Source organism: Excalfactoria chinensis, chromosome 2, assembly GCF_039878825.1.
Source record: "Excalfactoria chinensis isolate bCotChi1 chromosome 2, bCotChi1.hap2, whole genome shotgun sequence".
NCBI lineage: Eukaryota > Metazoa > Chordata > Aves > Galliformes > Phasianidae > Excalfactoria > Excalfactoria chinensis.
In genome coordinates, this window is record NC_092826.1 from 22,892,076 (window position 1) to 22,916,340 (window position 24,265).

At 38.7% G+C, this 24,265-nt stretch overlaps 1 protein-coding gene across 1 annotated transcript in view; it reads left to right on the forward strand.

Annotated features, from left to right (window-relative positions):
- The window catches only part of TRIQK (triple QxxK/R motif containing), a 63,160-nt gene that overhangs the window by 33,368 nt on the left and 5,527 nt on the right, over positions 1 to 24,265 (forward strand). The window contains exon 3 of the mRNA XM_072328803.1: positions 15,138 to 15,223. Within this exon, the coding sequence (XP_072184904.1) occupies positions 15,138 to 15,223 (86 nt within the window). The remainder of the gene's footprint in view (positions 1 to 15,137; positions 15,224 to 24,265) is intronic.

Below are 24,265 nucleotides of genomic sequence, written 5' to 3' on the forward strand. Positions count from 1 at the left end.
AAGGATCTAAAAAATGACTATGAAAAAAAATGCATTGACTGTTTTTCACTCCGCATGCTATGTATAATAAATGTGTCCCTACTGGTATGCTTAAAGAATCAATCAGAGGGAGGAATGTTAATAGAGAACTGTTCTGGTGCTTTACAAATAACCTTTTTCATCCGTCTTGAGCAATGCCTTGTCCACTCTGTTGGGAGCACCCTGTTATGGGAAGTGGAGGAGTCTCTGCTGGTGCTGCATATCAGGTCTAACCCTGAAAAGACAGATGAATAGAATTGCTGGGTGGTAGGTAACAGTGCTGTGGTGAAATTCTGCATCCTGTGTCACCCACTAGACGGGGTGACTCTACATGAAGGGAGTTAATCAGCAAAGAAAAAGAGAGGGAGTGGTGGTTACATAGGACATTTGTGTTGAGACTACTGTCAATATTAAGAGTTTGAGTGGAAGCAAGCATAGCTAAAAGTTAATTTTCTCTTCAATTTAAAGTATTTTTGTATGCTTTTAATTCCAGAAACTGAAATTGCTTTGTGCGTGGGTTTATAAATATTTATCACACATTCTTAATGAATAAGAAATTGACTTCAAGGGTCAGTAGAAGATTTGGTTACTTCTTCAGGTACATTTTAATTGTTTCTCATTATATTTGTAAATGCAATTTTAAAATATTTTAAAATAAATTAATATAGGCCATCAGAGAATCATCGCTAATAGATAACACTCCTAAGTGCTTTTCACTCCTATTACACAACTATATCAGAATCTCAGCGATTCCAGTGGGTACCAAAGTCTTACAAGGCAAAGAGATTTCCCAGGGTTATACAATAATTTTACAGAAGATCCAGGAGTAGAAAGCAGCTTCATTCTTTATCTGCTCTAACACAATACTTTTCCAGACAGTACACTGTTTTCCTCAGCTCTTATTCCAGCTTTTATGTTTCCTACAAAGGGCAACATGGAAAAGATCTTCCTATGGAATCAAGTTTTTGACAAATGTGATGATTTGCTTCTTTAAATAAACTGGCTTATCACATGCCTTTCATTATTTAAATTGTTCATGGTGTAGTGAGGTTCAGAATAAAACTATTGTTGAAACAGACTTGATTCATTAATCAGCAGAAGACTTATTCTGGTGATAATGATGAAATGAAATCGAAAGGTTTGAAATAAACTCATTACCATCACTCTGATGGCAGAATGATTGGAAAGATTACAGCATTTCAGTTAATTGACAATTTTTTATGCCTGAAGGGAAGGTGTGAAGTAAAATCTATCTGTTTCATATATCGAGGAGTACAGTGTTTGTGAACAGATAGAAGATATTCTCCTATAAGGCAGGAATAAGATTCCATTGTTTTACATGTTTTCATACACTGCATGCTCACCTACAGTTCCTCATCCACAAGCCTTCATGAAGGGAAATGAAAAGGTTGGAATGGTAAGTCTGGAAAAATAGAGAAATGTATAAGTCAGCTGGGCTTCTCTACTGTTTCTTCTGTATTAGCAGACTTTAACATCTTAACAGAGAGATGGATCTCACCACTGTCTATAGCCCGGATTGGCTTTGGAAGGTCAAATTGTGCCTTCTAATATGCCTTTAAGGTGTTATTACACCTTGAGTTCTGAAGTCCATAAACCATTACTCTGGGTGCTCATAAATATGCATTTCCCTTACACTTATAAGTAAGCTGCTATTGCTGTCATTCACTTTTAGTTAAGACCTGTCAGGTGATAGTTCTGTTGAAGGAAAGAATTTTAAATTATGGGTGAACTGAAGATATGTGGTTCTTACGAGTGCTAAAATTATGAGTGAGTTGGAGAGATTATTCCTCACAAGTAATTTTAGGATCCCAGGGGATAATGGTGATGTATACAAGAGATGTTCCCTTTTCCACTAATTCCATTAAAAGCCTCTGACTTCTGCATTGCTGGAGTGAGACTCTAAAAACCTGCTTTTCCATCTTACATAATCACTTTCACGGTATCCTGTAACATCCACCTCTGCTAAGACTGTCAGTGCGTTGACTCCTGGAGTGACAGTGATATATAGGTCTGACAAAGCATCCTTTGCTGTATGCTTCACTGAAGTGAGAACTGCAAATGCTGACAGTATTACTGGAAACCTTTTACTTAGGCAGAATTAATAAATTGCAACTTGTATTTTGGGATGGTCTTGTAATATACAGCTGGTCCAGAATGATATGACTTACTAGTAAGGAATTACTGCATCTTGGCAGACAGCATCCAATTTATTTTCAATTCTGAGTAAAGCATTATCCACTGGATAAGACAGTGGATCAAGAGTTAAGACATTCTTCTGGTGCCTGATCTCTTACAAGTCTCTTCACTCACATGCCTTTAGTTCCTTTCTCTACTCTGCATCTTTATAGACTGGGTCTCTGTCCTTGGTGTGTGATCTGGCTGTGAGTGTTCATAGAATGTCTCCTTCTGACCTTGCAGCTTCTCCTTTCTTTAAGTAAAATCCATGAATCGCAAACTAAATCTCTAAATTTAATCCATTACCCACAAGTTCTACCTCCAAATCCAGGTATTGTTTTGTTCAGAAATGGGAAGCTTTTCTTTATCAGGTTGTGACAAGTGATGAGTTAACAGTGAGTCATTCTGAAGCAAAGAACGCTTTTAATCTTGGCAACCATGGCACAGGCTAAGTTTAAAAGAGATTTCCACCGAGCAGGGATTAGAGAGAAGTGTCTCCTTAGCTGTACAGTCTCCGAGTCTCTGTTCCTAGGCCATAGTGTGACTTGATTCACAAAGTTCTTTGTTTTTTCACAAGGCTTTTTTGTGTTTTGTAAAATCAGAAATATGGTTGAATGATTGAATTTGATGCTCAGATATTGTGTGTGAGAAACAAAAATTTAAACTAAATTAGGCAAGGATGCAACTGTGATATCTGCAATAGATTCCTGTACTCTTTATCAGATGACCTGGTTCGTTTCCCAGGTTACTAGGTTTTCTGTGCCCCTCCAAGCCATTTCTCTTCCATCTGGGGAAAAAGAAGCTGTGGGTGACAGATTATGTCCTTCCCATTGTTGATAACCATCCCCATCCCTCCTGCAAGCTAAGTCCCACAGCAGAATGTCTGGTCTGGCATGGCTAGGGAGGTATGTGGCTCCTATGAGGGTGCTTGTGAAAGAGGCAAGGGCATGGGGTAAAGGGGTGACTCCGAATACGTGTGGTGCCCCAGCCTCACTGTGATGTCCCTCAGGGATAGGCCACAATAGACTGGTAAGGTTGAACATGTCAGGTAGTGAGGAGTTAACTGTAGCAGGAGAGAAAAACACTGCTGGCCTTTTGGAGCACCACTGACCCTTTGTGTGAATGGTTTAATATTACAGTTTATGGTGATGTTGCAGTGCTTATTCAGCAACTACTCTATTAAGTGATTCACTGATGTTGTCTGGCACTAGCGTGATATACACCAGAATAACTTGGAGTACATTTCAAATTACCAGTACTGAAAACAGTTTTTAGGCAGTGGTTTCTTTGATCCTGTTCACATGTTCTAAGATTAAACTTATTGCCAGAGTCGTGATCTGGATGTTTCTTTCTGGTTCAGAGTGTTGAACAAGTTTTCTTCAGTGGGGAAAGAAAAAATGGGTTATTGCTTTCCTTTGAATTGGGATCTCAGAGTCATTTACATGTGTGTTGGTACTGGGTTTTTTTTGGGAGTGGGGGAGTTCCCCAGTAGGGAGTCTTTAACTTCTACTGTGACCTCAATCACTCTTGTTTTATGTAAGGTTCAAAATAATGTAACTTTATGTAAAGACACTGGGGGAAATGTCTGGCTATGTAGTCATGGGAGTGAAGAGAACAGAGAAGATGTTTTGTGGAAGATCAGTAACATGGATATGTTTTGCTGTGGGCAGCTGAATTGATTGACTTGGTCATCAGTCTCTATATTGTCCTTTATTGTCTTTAAGTGCTCTCAGTGGGTAACTATTAGCAGTAGTTTTCCACCCTCCTGCCTGTGGATGGGCTAGCTTTTACTGGAGCTAACCTCCAGTAATTATACAGCCAGCATCACAATAACAGTCAAACAGATGGGACATATAATCTTCATAAATTATTGAATGAAGTTGCCTCATCTTTCACACCCTTCAGGACAGGGACATGTAGTGTCTTATAAGCACAATGAGGAGGAAAGTAACATCCAATGTGGTTTGTCAATCCAGTCTGATTTTCTTTTGTGACAGAGAAGCAAATCTTATGGAAGGTGCTATATATACACTTTGACTCTTTCAAGTCTTTTCGACCATTTATTCTGATAAATAGAGGTGTGTGAATATAGAATCATAGAAGGGACCTCTGAAGACCATCTAGTCCAATTCCCCTGCAGTGAACAGGAGCTCCACAGCTAGATCAGGTTGCCCATGGCCTTATCCATCTTCATCTTGAAAGTCTCAAGGGACAGGGCATCAAGCACAATGCTAGGTAACCTCTTCAAGTGCCTCAGAACTCTCACTGTATAAGATTTTTTCCTTATATCTAACCTAAATCTACCCTTCTTGAGCTTGAAGCAATTACCTCTTGCTGTCACCATGGACCCTGCTAAAGAGTCTGTCCCCTTTCCTGTAGCTCCTGTTTAGATATTGAAAGGCCACTATTAAACCACTTTGCAGCCTTCTCTTCTCCAGGCTGAACAGCCCCAGCTCTCTCAGCCTGTCCTCATAGGAGAGGTGTTTCATTCCATGAATTGTTTTTGTGGCCCTCTGGATGCGCTCCAACAGTTCTATGTTCCTCCTGTACTGAAGACCACATCTGGGTGCAGTGCTCTAGGAGAGGCCTCACCAGTGCAGAACAGAGGGACAAGACCTCTCTTGACCTGCTGGTAATGCATTTTTTGATGCAGCTCAGGATGCCGTTGGCTTTCTGGGCTGTGAGGGCACAGTGCTGGCTCGCGTCTAGCTTGCAATCCACCATTACCTTCATTTTCTGGCAGGGCTGTTCTCAGTCCTTTCATCCCCCAGTTTGCATTGGTAATGTTACCTTAACCCAGCTGTAAGACCTTGCAATTGGATTTGTTGAACTCCATGACATTCACCTGGGCCCACCGTTCAGGCTTGTCTAGGTTCCTCTGGATGGCATCCCATCCCTCTTGTGTGTCTATCCCTCCCCACAGTTTGGTGTCATCAGCAAACTTGCTGAGGGTGCACTCAACCCCCCTGTCAATATCAGTGATGAAGATACTAAAGAGTATCAGCCCCAGCACTGACCCCTGGGGAATACAACTCGTCACCACTCTCCATCCAGACATTGAGCCATTGACCACCACTCTCTGGACTCAATCCTGCAGCCAGTTCTCCGTCCATTGATCAGTCCACCCATCAAATCCATATCTTCCCAATGTGGAGAGAAGGATGTTATGGGATACCATGTCAAAGGCCTTAGTGAAGTCAAGATAGATGACATCAGTGGTTCCACTGTCCACTGATGCAGTGATGAGCAGGATCACAGAAGGCCACCACATTGGCCAAACAGGATTTGCCCTTGGTGAAGCCATGTTGGTTCTCCCATATCAGCTCCCTGTCTTCTGCGTGCCTTAGCATTTCTTCCAGGAGGATCTGTTCCATGGTCTTCCCTGACACGGATGTGAGACATCCCAGGGTTATCTTTTTTACCAAGGCTGCACAAACCAATGGTCATCAATGCTCCTCATACTTCTTGCCCTCCAGATCTTTTCCCCGTCAATGTTGCCCTCCTTTGGATGCTCTCTTAAATCCTTCTTCTGTTGTGGTGCACAGACTGCACCCAGTGAAAGTGAGACCTCACAGAGCAGAGCAGAGCATATCAACCCCTCCCCTCACCCGTTGGCAGTGCTGGACCTGGTGCACCCCAGGGTATGGTTGGCCCTTCTGACTGCTGACTCATGTTCAACAAGCAGGACCCTCAGTCCCTTTCACTAGCTTCTTGTTCCACAGTCTGTACATTTATGTACATTTATGTACAGACTGTATGGTCCCGTCCTAGGTAGAGAATATAGCATTTTTGCGCAAAGATGAGACGAAAAATCCAGAGTAACAGGGACACAGAGTGGACTGAGGAACTGATGGTTTTCAATTTTTAGAACAGAAGACTTGAGAAATACAATAACAGTCATTAAATCTAAAAAAGCCTTATGCAACAAAGTAAGTGGTAAAATCAGCTGGCTTCTGAGTTTGTGGTGGATATGACAAAAAGTAATGCTTTAACAATTCATTATGGGACATTTAAATTAGTCACTGGTCCTGAAGAAAGCTTTAATGATAAAGCTTGTGAAGCACTAAGGGAAAGCTAGAGTACAGTCTCGCTTTTTTTAGTACTGTTAAGAACTACATAGACAAAAATCCAGCAAGAATTATGTAGGTAAACTTCATCCTCTCTTAGGGCAGGGACAAACAAAATAGCTTTTCAGAGTCCCTTCTAGACCATTCTTTTGTGATTCTGTAGTTACTGTGTCTGTCAGTCATGAATTTTAGGTGTTCTTCCAGGTATTGTTAGTACATCTGATGATAATGACTCTCACCTTTGCTACGCATCTCCTACATGTAAATCTTCCTCTGTTTAGGTTTTTACCTATTAAGTGAACTGTGAGTGTACCTTTGAGCAGCGTATATTAAAGCCTGAAACTGCAAGAGATTGAGATTCCAAAGAGCAGAAGAACAGACACAGACCTTGTGCGGTTCTGGAATGACCATGCTGCATGCTCTGTCTGCCTGCCTAGAAAGCTTTGACCAAGAGTCCGTGTGTCTGTTTCCACTTAGTTCAAGGTATATCACATTTTCCTCTGCTTGCAGCCAGCAAAGTTAATAAAATCAGCGCAAGCCAAGTTGGAGCTTGGCTCAGCCTGTCTCAAAAAGGCAGAAAGGCTCTTTGTGAGCTGTACAGCCCTTGTGCCATGCACTGAGCTGCCTTTTTCACACCTTTATTCATCCAAGAAAGGCTATGATAGTTTCCATTGTCCGAAAAAAAATCAAATCCTTTCCAAGTGTAATCAAATTTTTGATAAAAGAGCGGCTTGTACTTACATTAATGTGAAATTTCACTCCTATGCAGTCAAATTTGTTTTTTATTTCCTCAGCTTCAAAATTGATACTAAAGCATGATTGTTTATATGAAAGTGCAAGTGTTGGAAGTTGCTCCATAGCAAAGTAACAAAAAATGCTTGAAACTACATGTGCATATTCATGCATGTATATATTATGTAAGAGTAGGAGGAAGTGGAACACTCACCCAGTGATCTGTTTCAAATTCTGTTAATTCCTTTTTAAGAAAGGTATTTAATGTTTCTTGCAGTTGTCTGAGTATGAAACATTAAAGAGATTCTTGGAAAGGTTAATTGAAGACTGTCATCATTTAAGATGCTCCTTGTTAGGTGGAGCTGTTACTTTTTCATGTCTGGTGTCATGCTTGTGTTGGACTTGAACAAAGTTTTTAAAAGATTATTTAGTTTTGAAACATATAAAGAAAAATGCTCACCAAACAGTGTCTAGTAAGCATGAAGTTTTTTACTGCTGTACTTCATATTTTTTGTGATGATTTTGCAATTAATTGTGTTCCATGGTTGTTGAAAGTAATGAAATGTCATGACTGCATCAACTGATTTAAAATATGCTTTTCCCCCCCCATTATTGACAATCTATTTTCTGAAATGCTTTTCTATATTGTTTATATGACAACTATAGAATCATAGAAAATATATACAATCATAGAAAATTCTGGGGGATTTTCTGAAGGATTTTGCTTCCTGACAGAATGTTATATTTAACAAATATTACCAGACTTGAGTTCTGGTATCGAGGAAAGGTAACAATAATTAAATGGTTATATTTTGGTATGCTTATGGATGCTTTATGTTTTGATTATTATTATTGTTTTTTAATCTTGCAGGCAGTGTAGAAGAAACTTATTCATTTTAATGCATCCTTCTAGTTGGCTTAGAGCTGAAATATAGTTGCTTGAAAATTAATTTACCCCTCATGAATGACTGGTTGGATTATCTTTGTAGCATTAAATGTCAACCCTGAGCTCAGAGCACATTGTGTCTACAGTAAAAAGTTGTCCCTGAGCACTTAATGTTGTGTTAAATGATGATGTGTCCTTTACAAATGTATTATTAGTGTCAAGCTGTTCTGTCTCTCAAGATTGAAAAATGGTCAGTGATTTGAGCTGCCATTAAACCTGAATAAAAAAGAGAGCGACTGTGGGGGGTTTTCATGCTTTTTATGATTACAGACATGTTCTTGAGTATGCTTAAAACATAACAAAGTGTTCCTGTTAACCTAAGACTCCAAAACCTCCATTTGTAATCACGGCAATTAAAAACAAGAAAGCCTGTCTTCTGCTTCTCTGGAAAAGAATGGCCCTTGAATATGTCCATGTGATACTAAGAGCACAGAAAACAATAGTAAATTCTTGAGGGCTTAGTCTTTTGTTTTCATGCTTGTGTACTGGAGTTCTTGCACCATCTCTCAAGGGTAGATTACCCTAACCATTACTGCTGATGTTTGATGTGCTGTCTGATTTTAACTGAGGGTTGGCCAGAATTATTATTTTTTTTTTCAGATTTCACTTTCTGAGGTTCCTTTAACATCCTAGGCCAATAGTTATTTCCAATTGCCAAGTTGTAACGTTATAGATGATGCATGCATATTTAAAATGTAGATGTCAGGTATGATTAGAGTTTCACTGAATTCAGATTCTGTTACTCAATGAATGTGCAGTCACTGGTTTAAGGTCTCTCGAAGAGATTTAAGCATGCACTTTGGTATGCATATCTTAGGTTATGGATGCAATTGGTTGCTCTATGGAGCTGTGTGATGTTACAAAGTGCTTAAGAAAACACTTTTTTCTGCATGCCAAACACCTAGCTTCCTGACATTAGTAAAGGCACATAAAGAAAAATTCTGCAATGGTGTATGAGACAATCTGGTTTTCAGGAGTCCCACCGTGTTTTGGAAAAAAAATGCATTTTATTCCCTCCCATTAAAAAGTCAACTATGGTAACATTGTAAAACTGTTGAAAGTGCAAACTGTTTTTACAGCCCATTGAATGCCATTAGTTTCTGTTTCATAGAATTTCGTAGTGGCTGAGGCTGGCTGGGCTCTCACCTCTGCCTGGCCCAACCCTTACTCCAACAGGGACACCCAGAGCAGGGGGCCCAGGCTGATGTGCAGCCAGGCTCTGAAGATCTCCAAGGATCCAAGGACAAGATTCCACAATCTCTCTGGGAAACCTATGCCAGTTCTCTAGCATCTGCACAGCACAGCAGTGCTGCCTGGAGCTATGTAGGAATCCTCTGTGTTCCAGATTGTGCCCATTGTCACCTGTCCTGGCACTGGGCACCACTGTAAAGAGTCTGGCTGTCCTCTCTGCACCCTTCCCTCAGGTATTTATGAATGAGATTCCCTTGAGTGTACCATTCTCCAGGCTGATCAGGCTTAGCTCTCTCAGCCTTTCCTCTTAGGAGAGGTGCTCCAGGCCCTTAAACATCTTCATAGCTCTCTGTTGGACTGTCTTCTGTATGTTCAAGCCTCTCTTGTATTAGAGAGCACAGAATTAGACACAGCACTCCAGACGTGGCCTCACCAGTTCCAAACAGCGGGACAGCATCATCTCCATTGACCTGCTAGTGATGTTATGCCTAATGCAGCCTAAATTACTGTTTGCCTTCTTAGCAGCAAGGGTACATTGCTGGCATTTGTTCATATAAGGTGAAGCCTAACTTTTCTCAGAAGTGCAAGATGCAGTACACTCAAGGTAGAACAAGGTTTAACTTGAGTTAAGCAGCTACCAGTAAAATTTACCCTGGAATTGTGCTTTTATTGTGCTTCAAACAATACTTCTAACATATGAAATGGATTGCTACTATGTGGAAAAAAACTCTTACTAATGTTTTGACTGTAACACTTAACAGAGAAAGATTTGAGACAGTAGTTTGTTGGTTGCTACAAATTATGCCGAAAGTGTTGAAAAGAATTTTAAATCTGTAATGTTGATTAGCAAATTTTATTATCTGTCAGGTTTTTTGGCATGCTGTAAATAACTCATCTTCAAATAATTTGTGTAATTAAATTGAGATTGCACATTTCTCGTTTCAAATATTTTGACTCTTATCTATTTGTTTTTCCATTGTGGCTTAATTGGTGTGGTCTATATAAACGGACAATAAATTTATATACCTTTGTTATAAAGATCAGTCAGTGAATAGAACTTGGTATTCATCCCAGACAGAATTATGATTGAATGTATTTGCAAGATTAAAGCACTGAATTTACTTTTTTCTAATTAAAGGCAATTAAAGATTTGCAGACACAAATAAAAGACAATGAATTGAGGAATAAGTGTAGGAGCAAGTCCATTTGCAGGTGAAAAGAAGTGCCTTTGAAGCAGAACCAGCTGTATTTTCATTGAAAGAATAACAGTTTAGGAAGCTTTTCTGCATGTGCTCGCTTGATAGCATAATGTACTCATAAGCAGCTTACGCAGTACAGTATTCAGAAAATAGCAGTGCATTAATTTTTAAAGCAGAAAATGCAGGCAAAGAGCAGTGCTGCTGCATGATGATAATGAAGGTGGATATTGTAAAGTCTACTGAGAGAAAAGAAGGCAGTGAGCTCCCAAAATGTGAACATTTATAAAACAATAACCAGATATTCATATGATAATAAGCTTGGACAACAGTATCAACAAAGGCCAAAGATGCAGTCCTGTTTCTGCTTAAGCCCGATGAATTGAAAAACAGAGAGGCAGTCTTTAGTCAGTTATTCAAATCCAGTAATGAGCTATTGTTAGATTGACAGAATAGACATCTAGAAAGGTCAGGAATCTGAATTTTTATTTAAGAAGTTATGATATAGGTTCAGATTGTATGGTAAATAGCATCTTTAAACAAAATCTAAGCTGTCGTTGTTTTTCTTAAAATACAGTGTTCAACACGTTGCATTGTTGGTTACTTGTGTTGCAGAGCTTGTCTATGTATGCAAAGCATACATACAGGTGTCCTGCATACTACCTGGTAATGTCACCATGTTTCTGCAGAGTAAATAGAAAAGGACACCCAGAACTTGATGAACTTGTCTAGCTCGTAGTTGCTATTTAGTTTAAGTTATGCATTAATTGTGATATCATTTGAGGCTGAGTTAAAAAGAATAAGAACATCCCAGATCAGATAATCTCTAGTCTGTTATTTATATTATTGAATTATTGAATGTAGAATTTCTTTCTCCAATATGAATAGAAGTAAATTCTTAGGAAATGCATATCTTTTTAATCCTAATATCTTGAAAAGAAACAACTTTATGCTGCATGCTGTATGAATCCCTAACACTTGCTCTGTGGGAGGCACCAGCATTTTTCACAATGTAGAAGTTTAGGAGTTGAAAAAGTCCCTATCTTTCACTCTTCATGCTTTACTAATTCTACTGCTAATAGAAGAGTTTTTGTTTCCACTCCTGGGAAGTTTTCAAAACAGGATTGTAAATATAAGCAGCTCTGTTCAGCTGGTACTGAGATCCCATTGCAACCAAAACAGTAGGAAAAAACCTGGGCAAAGAAGGGTGGGATGAAGGGATTGGATGAAGGATGAGCTCTGGAGAGCTTCTGAAGGGATAAGGCAACCTCAAGTGCTGAAGTGAATAGATGAGTGGTCTTTGCAGCTGGTTTTGAAGGAACCGGCTGGAGGCAAGACAGTCAAGGGAGAACATGGCTATAGACAATAAGAATAGTTTCCTTATTATGAACCAGCTCATGGACAGAAAATGATGGAATTTTGAGAAGTTGTGAGGAAAGAAGTGCTGAGTTTGCATAAATAAATAAATGACAGTGAGGTAGTTAGAAAAAGAAGAAAGGAAAGCTGGTATGCGAGTATGACGGATACAGTGGAGAATTGATGGTAATGGCAATGAGAAAAATTTTAAAGAGGAAAGGATTTTGCTTAGGTAACATACAAAGTAGGATTTGGTCTGGAAATTTTCCAGTTATGTGATTTTGGCTTCTTTTCTTGCCTTCCCATGTTCCCCCAGGAAAGCTCGGTGACTGTCTTGAAAAGACATTGGGTAGAGCAGACAAATGGAGCTTTGTTTGCTGAGTCCATCTTGACTGGTTTTCACGATCACTTCCCAGGAAGAAGAAACAGCTTTAGCTGAAGACTCTGGCAGATAAATGTACAAAGCTTGCAGGATAAGTGAGATAAAACTGTAATAAATTGGAAGTGTGAATATACGTACTCCAACTGGTTGAATTTGAAGGCTCAGAGAGAACATAGGGAGCTAGTATTAGTTATTTCTGCTTGTGTTCCAGGTGGTAATGATCAGTGTTCACGTGGTCGGGGCTCTGCATTTCAGAGTTCTTTATAGTCCTGTATTGCAGATGTCTTTCTCAAGGCCTCAGAAAGTTCATATGTTTTAAGAGTCCTTTAGTGCAATTGCTAAATCTGGTTTTCATTAGGAACGACTCCACAGATGCCCCTTTTAAACTTTTGCACTTGGTAGACTCAGACTGTTTCTCTCCCATCTTTTTTTTTTTTTTTTTTTCCTCTGGCTTTTGCATTTGGAAAGAAGAATGGTAGATTAACAACAGGTAAATTGATTTGGAGAAATATCAGCTCCGGAGTAATTATTTAAATAGCCTATTCGTTATAATGGTTGGGACAGTTGTTCATATCAGATTTAATATAAATCTGGAAGTATTCTTCGGATAAGTACAATCTAGTCTTAACCATACCTGGAATACACAGTACCAGAGTGCTTGAAACACCAGTCAGCTTACTCTTTGCTAGAAATAGGCTAGGTACCCCTGATTAATTTCTTTGGAAGACTGTCTCCTGTGCAGTGTTTACCTCTGCTCTAGTAACCCTTACTGTTAGTACTTGGAGAAGAGCAGAGAGAATGGGCAGTGAGAGTAAAGGTAGATGGGGGACAGCATCTAACTATTTTTACTCATCCCTAACGGGCCATGCAGTGCTTTCTAGTTTTCATTACCCAATGCCATTGCATCACTGGAAGGGAAACCTCTGACTGTCCTGCTTTATTTACCCCAGGTGGGAGAACAGGAAATGTGAATTATGAGAACTGAAATTGAACCCAGTCCTCGTCAGCTTTATACTTCTAAGCGAAGGTATTTGTCGTACTTAAAACATCTCAAATGGATAAATTTCTATAGTTTGTAAGAACAGCTGTATCATTTTATTGAAAGTTGGCTCCAAACAAATAAAACAGAGAAACAACAACAAAAAAAATCACGGCACCTAATGTCAAATTTCACCCTGGAGTGAATTTTTATGAGTTATAAACTCCTGCCATTTATAAAGGAAATTCTGACAGCTCTTTAACTATTTCATTGCAAAAGTATGTCTGCAGTACTTTGAGGCAGCGAACACATCTCTTTCAGTCTGGCTTCATCTCGTGACTTAGCTGGTTTTGTTGTTACTGCAGTTCTCTCCATAACTGTTAGGATTATTACAGTACTCAACACTCTGATGCATCCTATTATCAGATATTCTTCTGAAGAATAATGCTGCAGTCATCCCCTCCTGTAAATGAGATATGTTGACTGGATGAATATATTGGAACATCAGGCATAAATAGTCATTTTGTCGTCTTTTCTTCACTCCATTATCTAGGAAGACTTCTTGGATGTATGTTTTTTTTTCAAATGGTTTCTGTTATTCTTCCTTTTGTCAGTATTTTCTAAGTTATTTCAGGTCTTTCATGAATAATATCTGACCAACGGATAATACAGAGACCTTTGCAATATATAATCCCTAGGGTTGAGGAGAGATTAGACCATGAGAGCAAACAGCATATGCTACACAGAGAGGAGCTCTGCATTGAATAAGAGCAGAGAGATGGAACAGAAAGTGTGGACAAAGATACAAGTGAATCTAGGGCATCAGTAGAAAAGGTCTTTATTTTCCAACTGATATTGCAGAATTCCACCACTGCACTGTGATATCTCAGTCTGAAGATTGCTCTATTGTTTATAAATGCAAGACCCCCATCTGGCTGATTAAATGGGATTGTTACATGCACAGAGATGCTGGGCATCTAGATGAAAGGTTAAATGATTTGAATGTGACAGTAGTGAAACCTAGATGTAAAACTAGTGGTGAAAGAAAATATTGCAGGGTTTCTTCTTTAAGCAATGTAGGTTAGGTTTGAAAATAGAAAGTACAAAATTCAGTCATGCATTGGGAGAAAAAAGAGGTAAGAGTTGTGCTAGGGTTCCACCCCTCTGAGCAGTTTCGTCACAGGTTTCCCTTTTTCTTTTCCTCCTTTTCTAACTGTATCAGTACCTTGACTTCAGGTGGCTTAGATAGGTTATGGCTAATAGAGTGCAATACAGTGGTAGCATTAAATAGCAAAAATATCCCTGAGAGGTATTGAGTATTTTATGTTTTATTATTAAATTGAGTTAAATGATTTATACCATTTCGAAGTACTGGCATGTCCTTCTCTGAACTCACTTCATATGGACTCAGTCCTGAAGCACTTGGCTGCACAGTGTAGTGGCTGCAAGAGGTGGTTCTCATAATTTTTTTAAAAGCACATCTAAGACACTTCTAGAAGTTTCCGTGTAACATGTTTCTATAAACAGATGGTGTGAAACAATGCTTTTATTAATGCTTACTTGGATTGACCTGCATGTCTCTGAGTTCTGCTGCTCACAAATAATGTTCCAGTTCAGAATGATGAAACATTTACACTCACCATAATGTCAGGTATTATACATTTATAAATTGCATTAGAGGTGGCTAGCCTACAAAAATTATAGTGAAAATTTTGCTTTGATTTAAAAGTGAGGGGTAAAACATCATTGTCCTTTAATCTACTTACTTGCTGTCTGATGCTTACTGAACAATTTAGTAAGCATTGTACTAGCTGTCAGTATGTGTATTTGGATGTCTCTCTGAAGTAATAGGTTCTACACTGATTTATCAGCTCTTGCTTGTTGCTATCATCATCTGTGTTTAGGAACATTGTTCTTCTGATTGGGCCCCTTGTCCTATAAAACGGCTTCTGTTTAAAGTGCTGAACTGCGGGATGTTTTCAAAATGTTAGAGCTGACTTTCAAACTGAGATAATTGCTGACATTCTTCATCTTTTTTGGCATCATTTTCAATAAATGTGTTTTTCTGCTCTAGGAAAGCAAGATTATAAGAAAACCAGACCTATGTTAAGAGCAACAAGATTAAAAGCAGAGGCCAAGAAAACTGCACTAGGCGTGAAGGTAGAATTCTCTTTGATAGCTTATTCCACCTTTGTGTATTTGTTGTTTCTTTTCCCCATAGATGTGCTGCATGAATATTGATTTTTGAGAGATATTGTTTATGACACTTCGAAATCTAAGTGGAATGCCAGATTCTAAAATATTTATGATGGATTGCTTTTACTTAACCCTGAAATAACTAGAATAGTTGAAACACTAAAAGGTAGTCCATGTTCTTGTTATGGTGCATATTAACTTTAATGTCAAGATATTGTTCGCTTAGAAAATTGATCTTCTTGGATTGCTACTGTACAACCAAAACAAATGCTTTGACTAGTTCATATTGTTATAAAAGATACAGTAAACATCTTCTTTCTTCCTCTTCCTGCCCTATACCCAGGAGTAATTTAAAGGCAGGGTTTGATAAGCGTTGTAAATTCACAGCATTACTATTTTAGTTTACATCCACATGTACTGCCTCTGATTTAGAAACAGTAGGCTTAAGTAAAAACAAAACACCTGGAGAGATACTGAGCTTTGTTTTGGAGATGTCTCTTTTTCAGGAAGTTATGAGGTATAATAATGGCCAATCGATCATGACTGTGAATGTGAACAAGAACAATTAGGAATACTCTGTGCTACCTACTATCCTGTATCATCAAAATTGAATTTTGCTGAACATAGTTATTTAATATAGGTTGCATTTGATACTTTTCCATCCAATTTCTTTTTTTTTTTTTTTTTAATCACAGTGATGTCCAGTTAACTTAGCAGCAAAGATTAAAAAAAAAGTGTAAAATAATTATTAAAAAAGATTAGATACCAGGGTATTCTAGTGAAAGAAACTTCAGAAATGTTAAAAGGAGGACATTTTCTTGTATCTGGCAGATGAGAAATCAGTTTTTTCAAGTTATAGCTTATAGCAAATGCCAAGGTATTACTACCAAGCTGTAACAGCTGTTGAGCTGCCAGATGATGTATTTGGTTGTCTTCCAGAATTTGCTATTATAATCACGAAACAGTGCTTTCTTTTTGCTCCTGATTGCTGATCTCGATCAAGCATTACCGTGCGATGCAGTATGTTTTCACAACATAATCTCCTCAGTTAGTGCTGTGTGTCAGGTTTTAATGAGAAAAAGTAGATTGCCTTTTTTGTTTAAAGGATAGATTATTAACCTTTTGTGTTTGATGTTTTTTCCTTCCCTTATTAAATTTTGCTTTTTCTTTTCATTTTACATTCAATGCATTGACCTTTTAAAAGTGATGTTCTACTTGGAGACTTTAACTGTACAGCTTAGTTCTTTAGAAATGTACAAGTTTTATGAATATGTTGTACGAGTGAGAAAAATAGGAGCCTTAGTCCCTCAAAACATGTTTATTTCCTTTGTTCTTAGTTCTTACTTAAGCAAATTGAGGGAGAATTGAAAAGTATATGTGTAATTGTAAGTATAGTGAAACTCAAACATTAGTGAATAAGAAGAATTGTTTATTCAGTACGAATGTGTTCCTGCACGTTTTAGTAGAAAATCAGCTTTGCTGCAGTTAAGAATGACCTTTTCCATCAACGTATGAACGTGCTTTCCAGGATGTGGGGTGTTGTGTTCTTGGGGTTATCCTAGTTGAAATGTCTCAGGTTTGCAATTCTACCTCTGTGAAAGGAAGGAAGGAAAAGAAAAGAAAGAAGGACAGAAAGAGAGAAAGGGAGAAAGAATGGAAGAGAGGAAGAAAAAATATTATTTAAGATGATGTCTTCTGACAGAAACGTCTCTTGCACACCTGGGCCTTAAAATATGACTCTGATTATGTTCAAACAGATCACAGTCATTTGCCTTGCTTTGTAATTGCTGAGAAAAGCTGACAGAGCTTAAGCAAAAGGGAAGGGAAGGTGGCCACCTTTCCCTCCAGGGACATGCTTACGGGGAAGGAAAGCAAGGCCTTTCTGTGCATCCTTCTCACTGAGCCTGCTTAATGCAAACAGCCTTAGACTTGCTAAATGTTAGAGTACTTTCACCAGGATAATGACAGTCCCTGTAGAATAAAATTCTGCCCTTCCACTGACATAACCTAGAGCGCTCAGAACAGCAAGGAGGTAAACTCACACCTCTTTCCATTTCTAAGTGACAACTCTTCAGCTTGCTTTATCCCTCCAACTGGGAGAGGCTGCTTGTTGATGTGGCTTCTGTGGTCCAGTGGAGCTCCCTCCCAAGCTGATCCTCTCTCTCAGACAGGGATTGCTTTGCTCCATCTATCCTTGAGTTCCTCTCTCTGCCCAAGAGCAACCTTATGGAAGAAATTTTCATCTTCCACACCAATCCAAAATACTATTTTGTCATCTGGATAAATTTGGAAATGTGAATTTCTTGAAATCTCCTCAGTGTTAAACCGTTCTTTTTGCCTGTGACAAACAGAAGAAGCAGATGATTTGAGACCTCATTATGGTTATATGCATTTGTGAAACTATTTTGAGGCTAAATTTGTGTTACTATGTTTCCTAACATTCCAAGCTTTGAGTGTGCGTGAACTCATCATTTGGGAAGATGCTGTCACAGGTGTCACTTCACGTTAGCAAAGTTTTCTGATGCTGATAATCAGCATGGTTCACCTTCCTAAGGGTGAAGATCTTGTATTTGTATGTGATGCAGACTCTGATTCTGTGACAGCTGATTAACTTCAGTCTGTGTTGAGGAAAGAAAAGTGATATAATTACAGTGCAATGTAATAAGTAGGTGGCACTTTAAATAGAAATGTCCAAGCTTCTTGTTAAAAGTTTGAAAAAACACATACATTTGAGTATTCACCTTCTATTGTTTATCTGTGTTTGGTACACGATGCAGTATGCAGCACTGCAAAATATATTAACACTTTCATAGAAAAAGCTAAGTTGCTTTTTAAGTTACTGTAGAGGAAATATATCTTTGCCATAAGATATGTAGAAGCTCTCTAGGAAAGAGGGATATTTTTACAAATCTTTGAAAATTCCACTTACAACATTTACAGCATTGATATCTCTTGCACTGTTTTGCACTAGGGTTTAATTCCCTCCATGAGGGAACAACCGCTAGTTGTGAGCAGAGGTGTTTGGGGAAAAAGAGGACTAGAAAACAGAGAATGGATGTAGTCCTCAATATTTATCAAGATAATGAAATTCAGCTGTTGTGTATTTCACCACAAGAGCTGACAACATTTGCTTTAAAAAGTCCCTATAAATGACATAAAACTTTCGAGAACCAATCCCCTGGAGATCCTTCACATTTCATCGCTGGCATACTAATTAGCTTGTCTTGTCAAACTTTGATTGCCTTGTCATCTTAATGCAGGGTTTAAAGTAACAAAGTTTCTTTCAGTCGTTGCCATTTACTACTTTTTAATTTCCCCAATGAGAGATTTTATACATGTTGATAATGTCAGAGAAGGAGCTAAGCACTAGTAACTATCAAGTTAGTTCAAGCAAGGTGACCACACTAGCATTCGGTGTATGATATTTGCTCCTTAAACATGTTTAAAAATTGGGTATTGTAACAGAGTTACTGTGAAGGCTCTGTTTGTATGTATGACAATAACTGCAGATGGTTCCAGATATACGGTGTCTCTTGGAAAAACGGGACCACTGTCTCAAGAAACAACTTGTAGGGAAAGCAGTATGCTGGACGTCTCCTGGTGACTGCATAAGGCAAAATTCGTTGTAGCAGTACCAAAACAGAAGCCCCTAGGCCTTCTCTATGAGGGTGTTTTGTTGTCCTTCAGCTCATGCTAGTGGAAACCCACCTGGTCATGCTCCCCAGGCAAAGCAGCAAGGTCTCTACGATGTCACTACTAACTCTGCTTTTTGTGAGAAAAGGAAGAGGTGCCAGCAGGAGGGTGGCGAGGAGAAAATGGTTTGAGGAATGTGCAAGTTCAGCCCTGAATAGCTGTGGTTTTGTAGACAGAGGCCACTAGTAATGAGAATTCTTGAGGGGAGATTGTTTTCACAGGCTGCAAGAATGAATCAGTGGTCCATAGGATAAATGATGAAGTTTTCTCTCTTGGTGAAAGGCAGACACAAATATGAACAGTAGTGTTTTACACCCACTTGCAAAGACATAATCAACTGCAGAATAGCACTCCATAGAGAATTATTAGCAATACAGTACACTGATTGAGCTAAGGAAAAAATGCTTCCTATCAAAGTGTGAGCTTACTGTCTGTCATTCTTCTGCATATCTGCTTAATCTATTGTTTATCTATCTAGCTCACTATTAAGAGTTTATCTCATCTGGAACAAGTTATGTATGAACAGATAGCAAAACATTCCTCGTGTATTTTGGCAAAGGGTGTTCTCTGATTTCACGCTGTTCATAATCTGCTAAGTTAGTGGACAGCATTTGCCAAGATACGTTGGGAATACAGTTTTGTAGCTTTGCAGAAATTAGGGGCACAAGGGACTATTAGATCATTTGATCTGTCTTCTATGTGCTACAGATCATAAAATTTCATCCAGATACCTTCAGGAAAATCCAAGCACTTTTGTATGGCCAGAATACTGTGTCTCCAAACTGGTTTACGTGCCTCACTTAAAGAGCAGGGCAACTTAATGTGCCACCAGTAAACAAAGTGTGATATTCCCAGTGATCCCAGCGATCCCAGCAGTCATACTTTGATCCCTGACCTTGAAATGGAAGAGACAGAGAGAAGTGCACAAAGTGAAAAACAAAATCAGATTTCTCCCATTTGACCCTGGCCTGACCTGTACACTTAAGCACAGTAATCATGGTGGCTTTCAGAATGTGAACAAGATGCACCAGGCAGAAGCTTAGGAGGATTTTCTGTACTGTCTCAGAGCAGTGGTCTATCTTTCTCAGGCTTTGGCCTCAGTTATGGTCAATCTTTAACACTTCAAAGGATAACTGAAAGGAAAACCAGCAAAACTTCATCCCTCAGAAATGAAATCAGTACAATTAAAGGGAAGTCATAGAATCACAGAATGGCTTGGATTGGGAGGGACCCCAAGGATCAAGTTCCAACCTCCCTAGCGTACAGGGCCACCAACCTCCAATTTGGTACTAGACGATGCTGCCCAGGGCCCCATCCAATTCATATCCACAGCCTGTCTGGGCAGCCTGTTCCAGCACCTCACCACTCTTTCTGTAAATAACGTCCCCCTGACTTCCAATCTAAACCTTCCCCCCTTGAGCTTAAGACCATTCCCACTTATCCTATCACTGTCTACCCTTGTAAGAAAGTTGATTCTCCTCCTTTTTATGATCCTCTTTTAAATACTAAGGTGCTTCAGCCCTCTGCTCATCCTCATGGCCCTCCTCTGGATAGTTCCAAATTTCTCCAAAGAAAAGGAAACTGCTTGATCCTGTATAGAAAAGTATAAAGCACAGAAGCATGGACTATAATTATTTTGAACAGTCTAGTACTCCAGAAGCTGCAAACACAGCACTGACCGTGTCGACTATCGCAGTCATCCCATGACCTGGAAGGAGGAAAGAAGTCAGCTCCCAAAACTAACAGCAAGGATTTCCTCTTGCTCTCGTCAGAGTTGAAGTATTCTTCCCAATAGCTAAAGAATAAATATATTTCACGCTATTTTATTTTGTTGTGAAATATTATAAAAGATGTACAGCCATGGAAGTCCAGTATTCTCCCAAAGAGGCAACTCAGATGTTCAGTCTTTCCTGTTCCTAGGAAACGGCATCTTATTTCAAGACTGAGCTTATCTAACCTTAGCTGGACCTTGTGAGGATCTTATAAACAAGGTAGGACCTCACACTGTGAAGCATCTTACTTAAATACAGGTATATGGAGTATATAGTTATATGTTGTAACCAAGCTACCTCCCATTCTTCTCTGTAATAAAATAAATACCAGTCATCTCCCTACTGGAAATCCACCTCTCCACATCAAGAGATTACGCTGAAGGAGAGGTTACGCCTTAAGTCAAAGCAGAGTCACAGGTTTTCAAGGCAGAATCCTTCACTTTATATGAGCTGCCTACATCTTCAATAACTCTATATATTGCCTTGTGTTTAGCTATGTTAAAATGAATCCTGTTGCTTTGTGATCATATAAGCAGATATTTTAGGTGACTTTGTAATAGAACCTTATCATCGTTGTTTGAGTCCATAATAATCTTTGTGCCATCTGAAAATTTTGATGATCTGATTTGATTACTGAAAACAGTTATTACATTTTTATTACCTTGTATTAGATGTAGAATGTCCTGCATTAAGGATGTAGGTCGTGGGTTTTCTGGGCAGCCTGGTCTGGTGGTTGGTAACCCTGAACATAGTGTGGGGGTTGAAACTAGATGATCATTGTGGTCCTTTTCATCCCAAGCCCTTCTTCGATTCTGAAGCTACCATGTCATCAATGTCAACAATCGTTTTTAATTATTATTTTTAACCTTGTAAAAGTTACAGTGAATGCCCAAATAAATTCTTGCACTTGGAAATAGCATGTAGTATAGCAAGATTAATTTTCAAGTGCATGTACTTTTTTTTTTACTTCTCTAAAGATAAGTAACCTTGGTCTGAGTGCTTTTCTTCTTATCCGTTTTCAGAAATTACTTGGGATAGTTATACATTTCAGAGACAGAAATTTGTGGTAATCTTTCACCTACTTTTAAGATGGTGTCAATTAAAAACGATGCACTTCTTTTTGGAGGACAATAAAATGCAATTAAGATGTAAAAAATCCAAAATGTCCTGAGTGTGGTACTACCCTTTACTTGTGGTATATGATACTGTCATACACAGTGTCCAGATTTGCATTGCCATAGCCAACGTTTTTTTCCTCATCTGGTCCTGTTTTTTCATACCCTGTTTAATCTCATGTAGATCCCAATTCTGCAACTTATTCCATCAGAGTGAATCTGAGGAAATTATCTGAGCATTTTGGCACGAGGGACATAAAACCGACAAGAAATGATAGGAGAATCCATGGTATCCCATAAAGGCACGTATTTCCTTTATGGAAAAAGTTTCTGACAAAGTTAACTAAGCTGAAATCAGTAGAGTTTTACAGAAATTATTCAAAGTTTTAGAGGAGATAGTAGAAAATTGTGCTCCTTTTACAGGCTTCTTCATCATATTTTGGAGTTTGAGAGCAGGGATGTTATTTCCTAGCATTCTTATGAAAGAAAGAAAGAAAAAAAAAAAAAAAAAAAAAAAAAAAAAAGAGGGAGAAAAAGCCCTGTGATCATTTTTAGTTTATTTCTATTGGACTTTTTCTGTATTGTTTAATTATTCATGTTGAAATCCTCTGAGTAAATGGATTTTGCAGAGCGATGATAGGGATGATCCATAACGTGCAAGAGAAAGGGAACTGTGCTGAGCGGGGAGTATTTTAACATTTCATTTCTATGCATGGCTTAAAATACAAATAGCAAAGCCTGATAAGTATAAAACAAATTAGAATGACAATACGTACTGTTGTTGCAAATACAGTACAGTGGTATCGCATCTCATTTGCTACTTACATTGCAAAATGTATGTTTCTAAAAGTTCATAAACTGGATACAATTCTTAAGAGACTGCATGTCCCTATCTGAGGGCCAGGCATCCTTTGTCGGACTGTTTATTTTGGATTTTTGTTTCTCAGCCTTCCTCAGTAACTCAGAATTAAGGTGCTTGCGTAGTTCTCAGACTAGGAATTTCAATAAGGCCTGTCATTCCCAGGGTTAATAAATACTGATCCAGGCACCTCCTTCCTAATGCCTTTGTGAGGAAAGTAATGTTCTCTCGGCAGAGAGGAATTAAAGAACTGCTCTTATCAAAGCAGATATTGAGAATAAAATCAAAATTGTCCTTGTTCCACTTCCCAGAAAACAAACCTTTAGTGTCAGTGTTCCCAGAATTTTGCTGCTGAATTTCATAGTGGAAAAGAGGGCAGAAGGGAGAGGGGCAGAAGGCTTACTGTAAAGCACACAGCACGGCAAGTGTGGCATCCAAACGAGGGAAAAACTTTTTAATACTGGAATGAATTTGCTCTCTGTGTCAAGTGTGAACAGTGCCTGCATCGCATGGTTTTGTTGTCCACTCTGCTGAGCAGATGGAGCTTGCAGTTGTATGTCACTTGTTTATTACATCCTCTTAAGATTAGTAGCTGTGTGGCCAGATGGGTCTGGGAGCACAGCTGTGGATACAAGGAAATAAATGAAACCTGTCTGATGCTGCCGTGCCCTTTTGTGAGATACTGACGTGTTGCAACTGCAACAAAGCAAAATCACTTTCTTTAATATTTTAGTGAATTAGATGCTTTTTTTTTTTTTTTTTTTTTTTTTTTTTTTTTTTAATCAAATCACATAAAAACAAGAGGGTAAGGCTCAGAGGATGGTATAACTCTAAAAGGAAAATGTAGTTGAAAACCTCAGCAAACAGCTCCAGCCAATTTACAGAAACAGTTTTAGTGTAAAATAAATTCAAAGTGCACATCAATTAATCATCCACATAAAATGTAAAGCAAAGGTTTCTATAGAACAAAGACTCCTATAGAGCATACACCAAGGCAGTAGTATTTCAAAGTTTATTAGATGGCATATGCTGAATTATTGATCCAACATTCTGATAAACTATATAATGCATTTATGTAAATGCAAATGAAATGCTGTTCTCTAGAAGAATGTCAGATAATGGGCTAGACTTTAAAAGGTGAAACTAACGTACTTTTAACTCCTTCATGGCAGTAGACAAAGCAACTGCAAATTGGGAGATCCTGGAGGGGTCCATCCTGACCTGATCTGTGTATAGACCCATCATCTGTACTCCACTCATAGTATGAGGCATTTTTAGAGAGTATTTGTGTGGCTTCTTTTTGACATCTTGTTTAGGACATGAGGAATCTTAAACAGGGTCAGATGCTCTCCTGTGACTGAAAAGGTTGTCTGATAGTCTAGGTGAACTACAGCCATCTCCTTTCAGTCCCACTAGCAGAGTAAGGTTGACACACTGTTTTCTGTACGCAATTCAGGTTACTTGCTGTAAATGTACTGAACTGTTTTACTCCTCTCCTTTTAAGTATATGGGTGTGTTGTTCTGATGAGGACTACTTGTAGGTTAGCTTGAAGCTGAGATTTTGAGG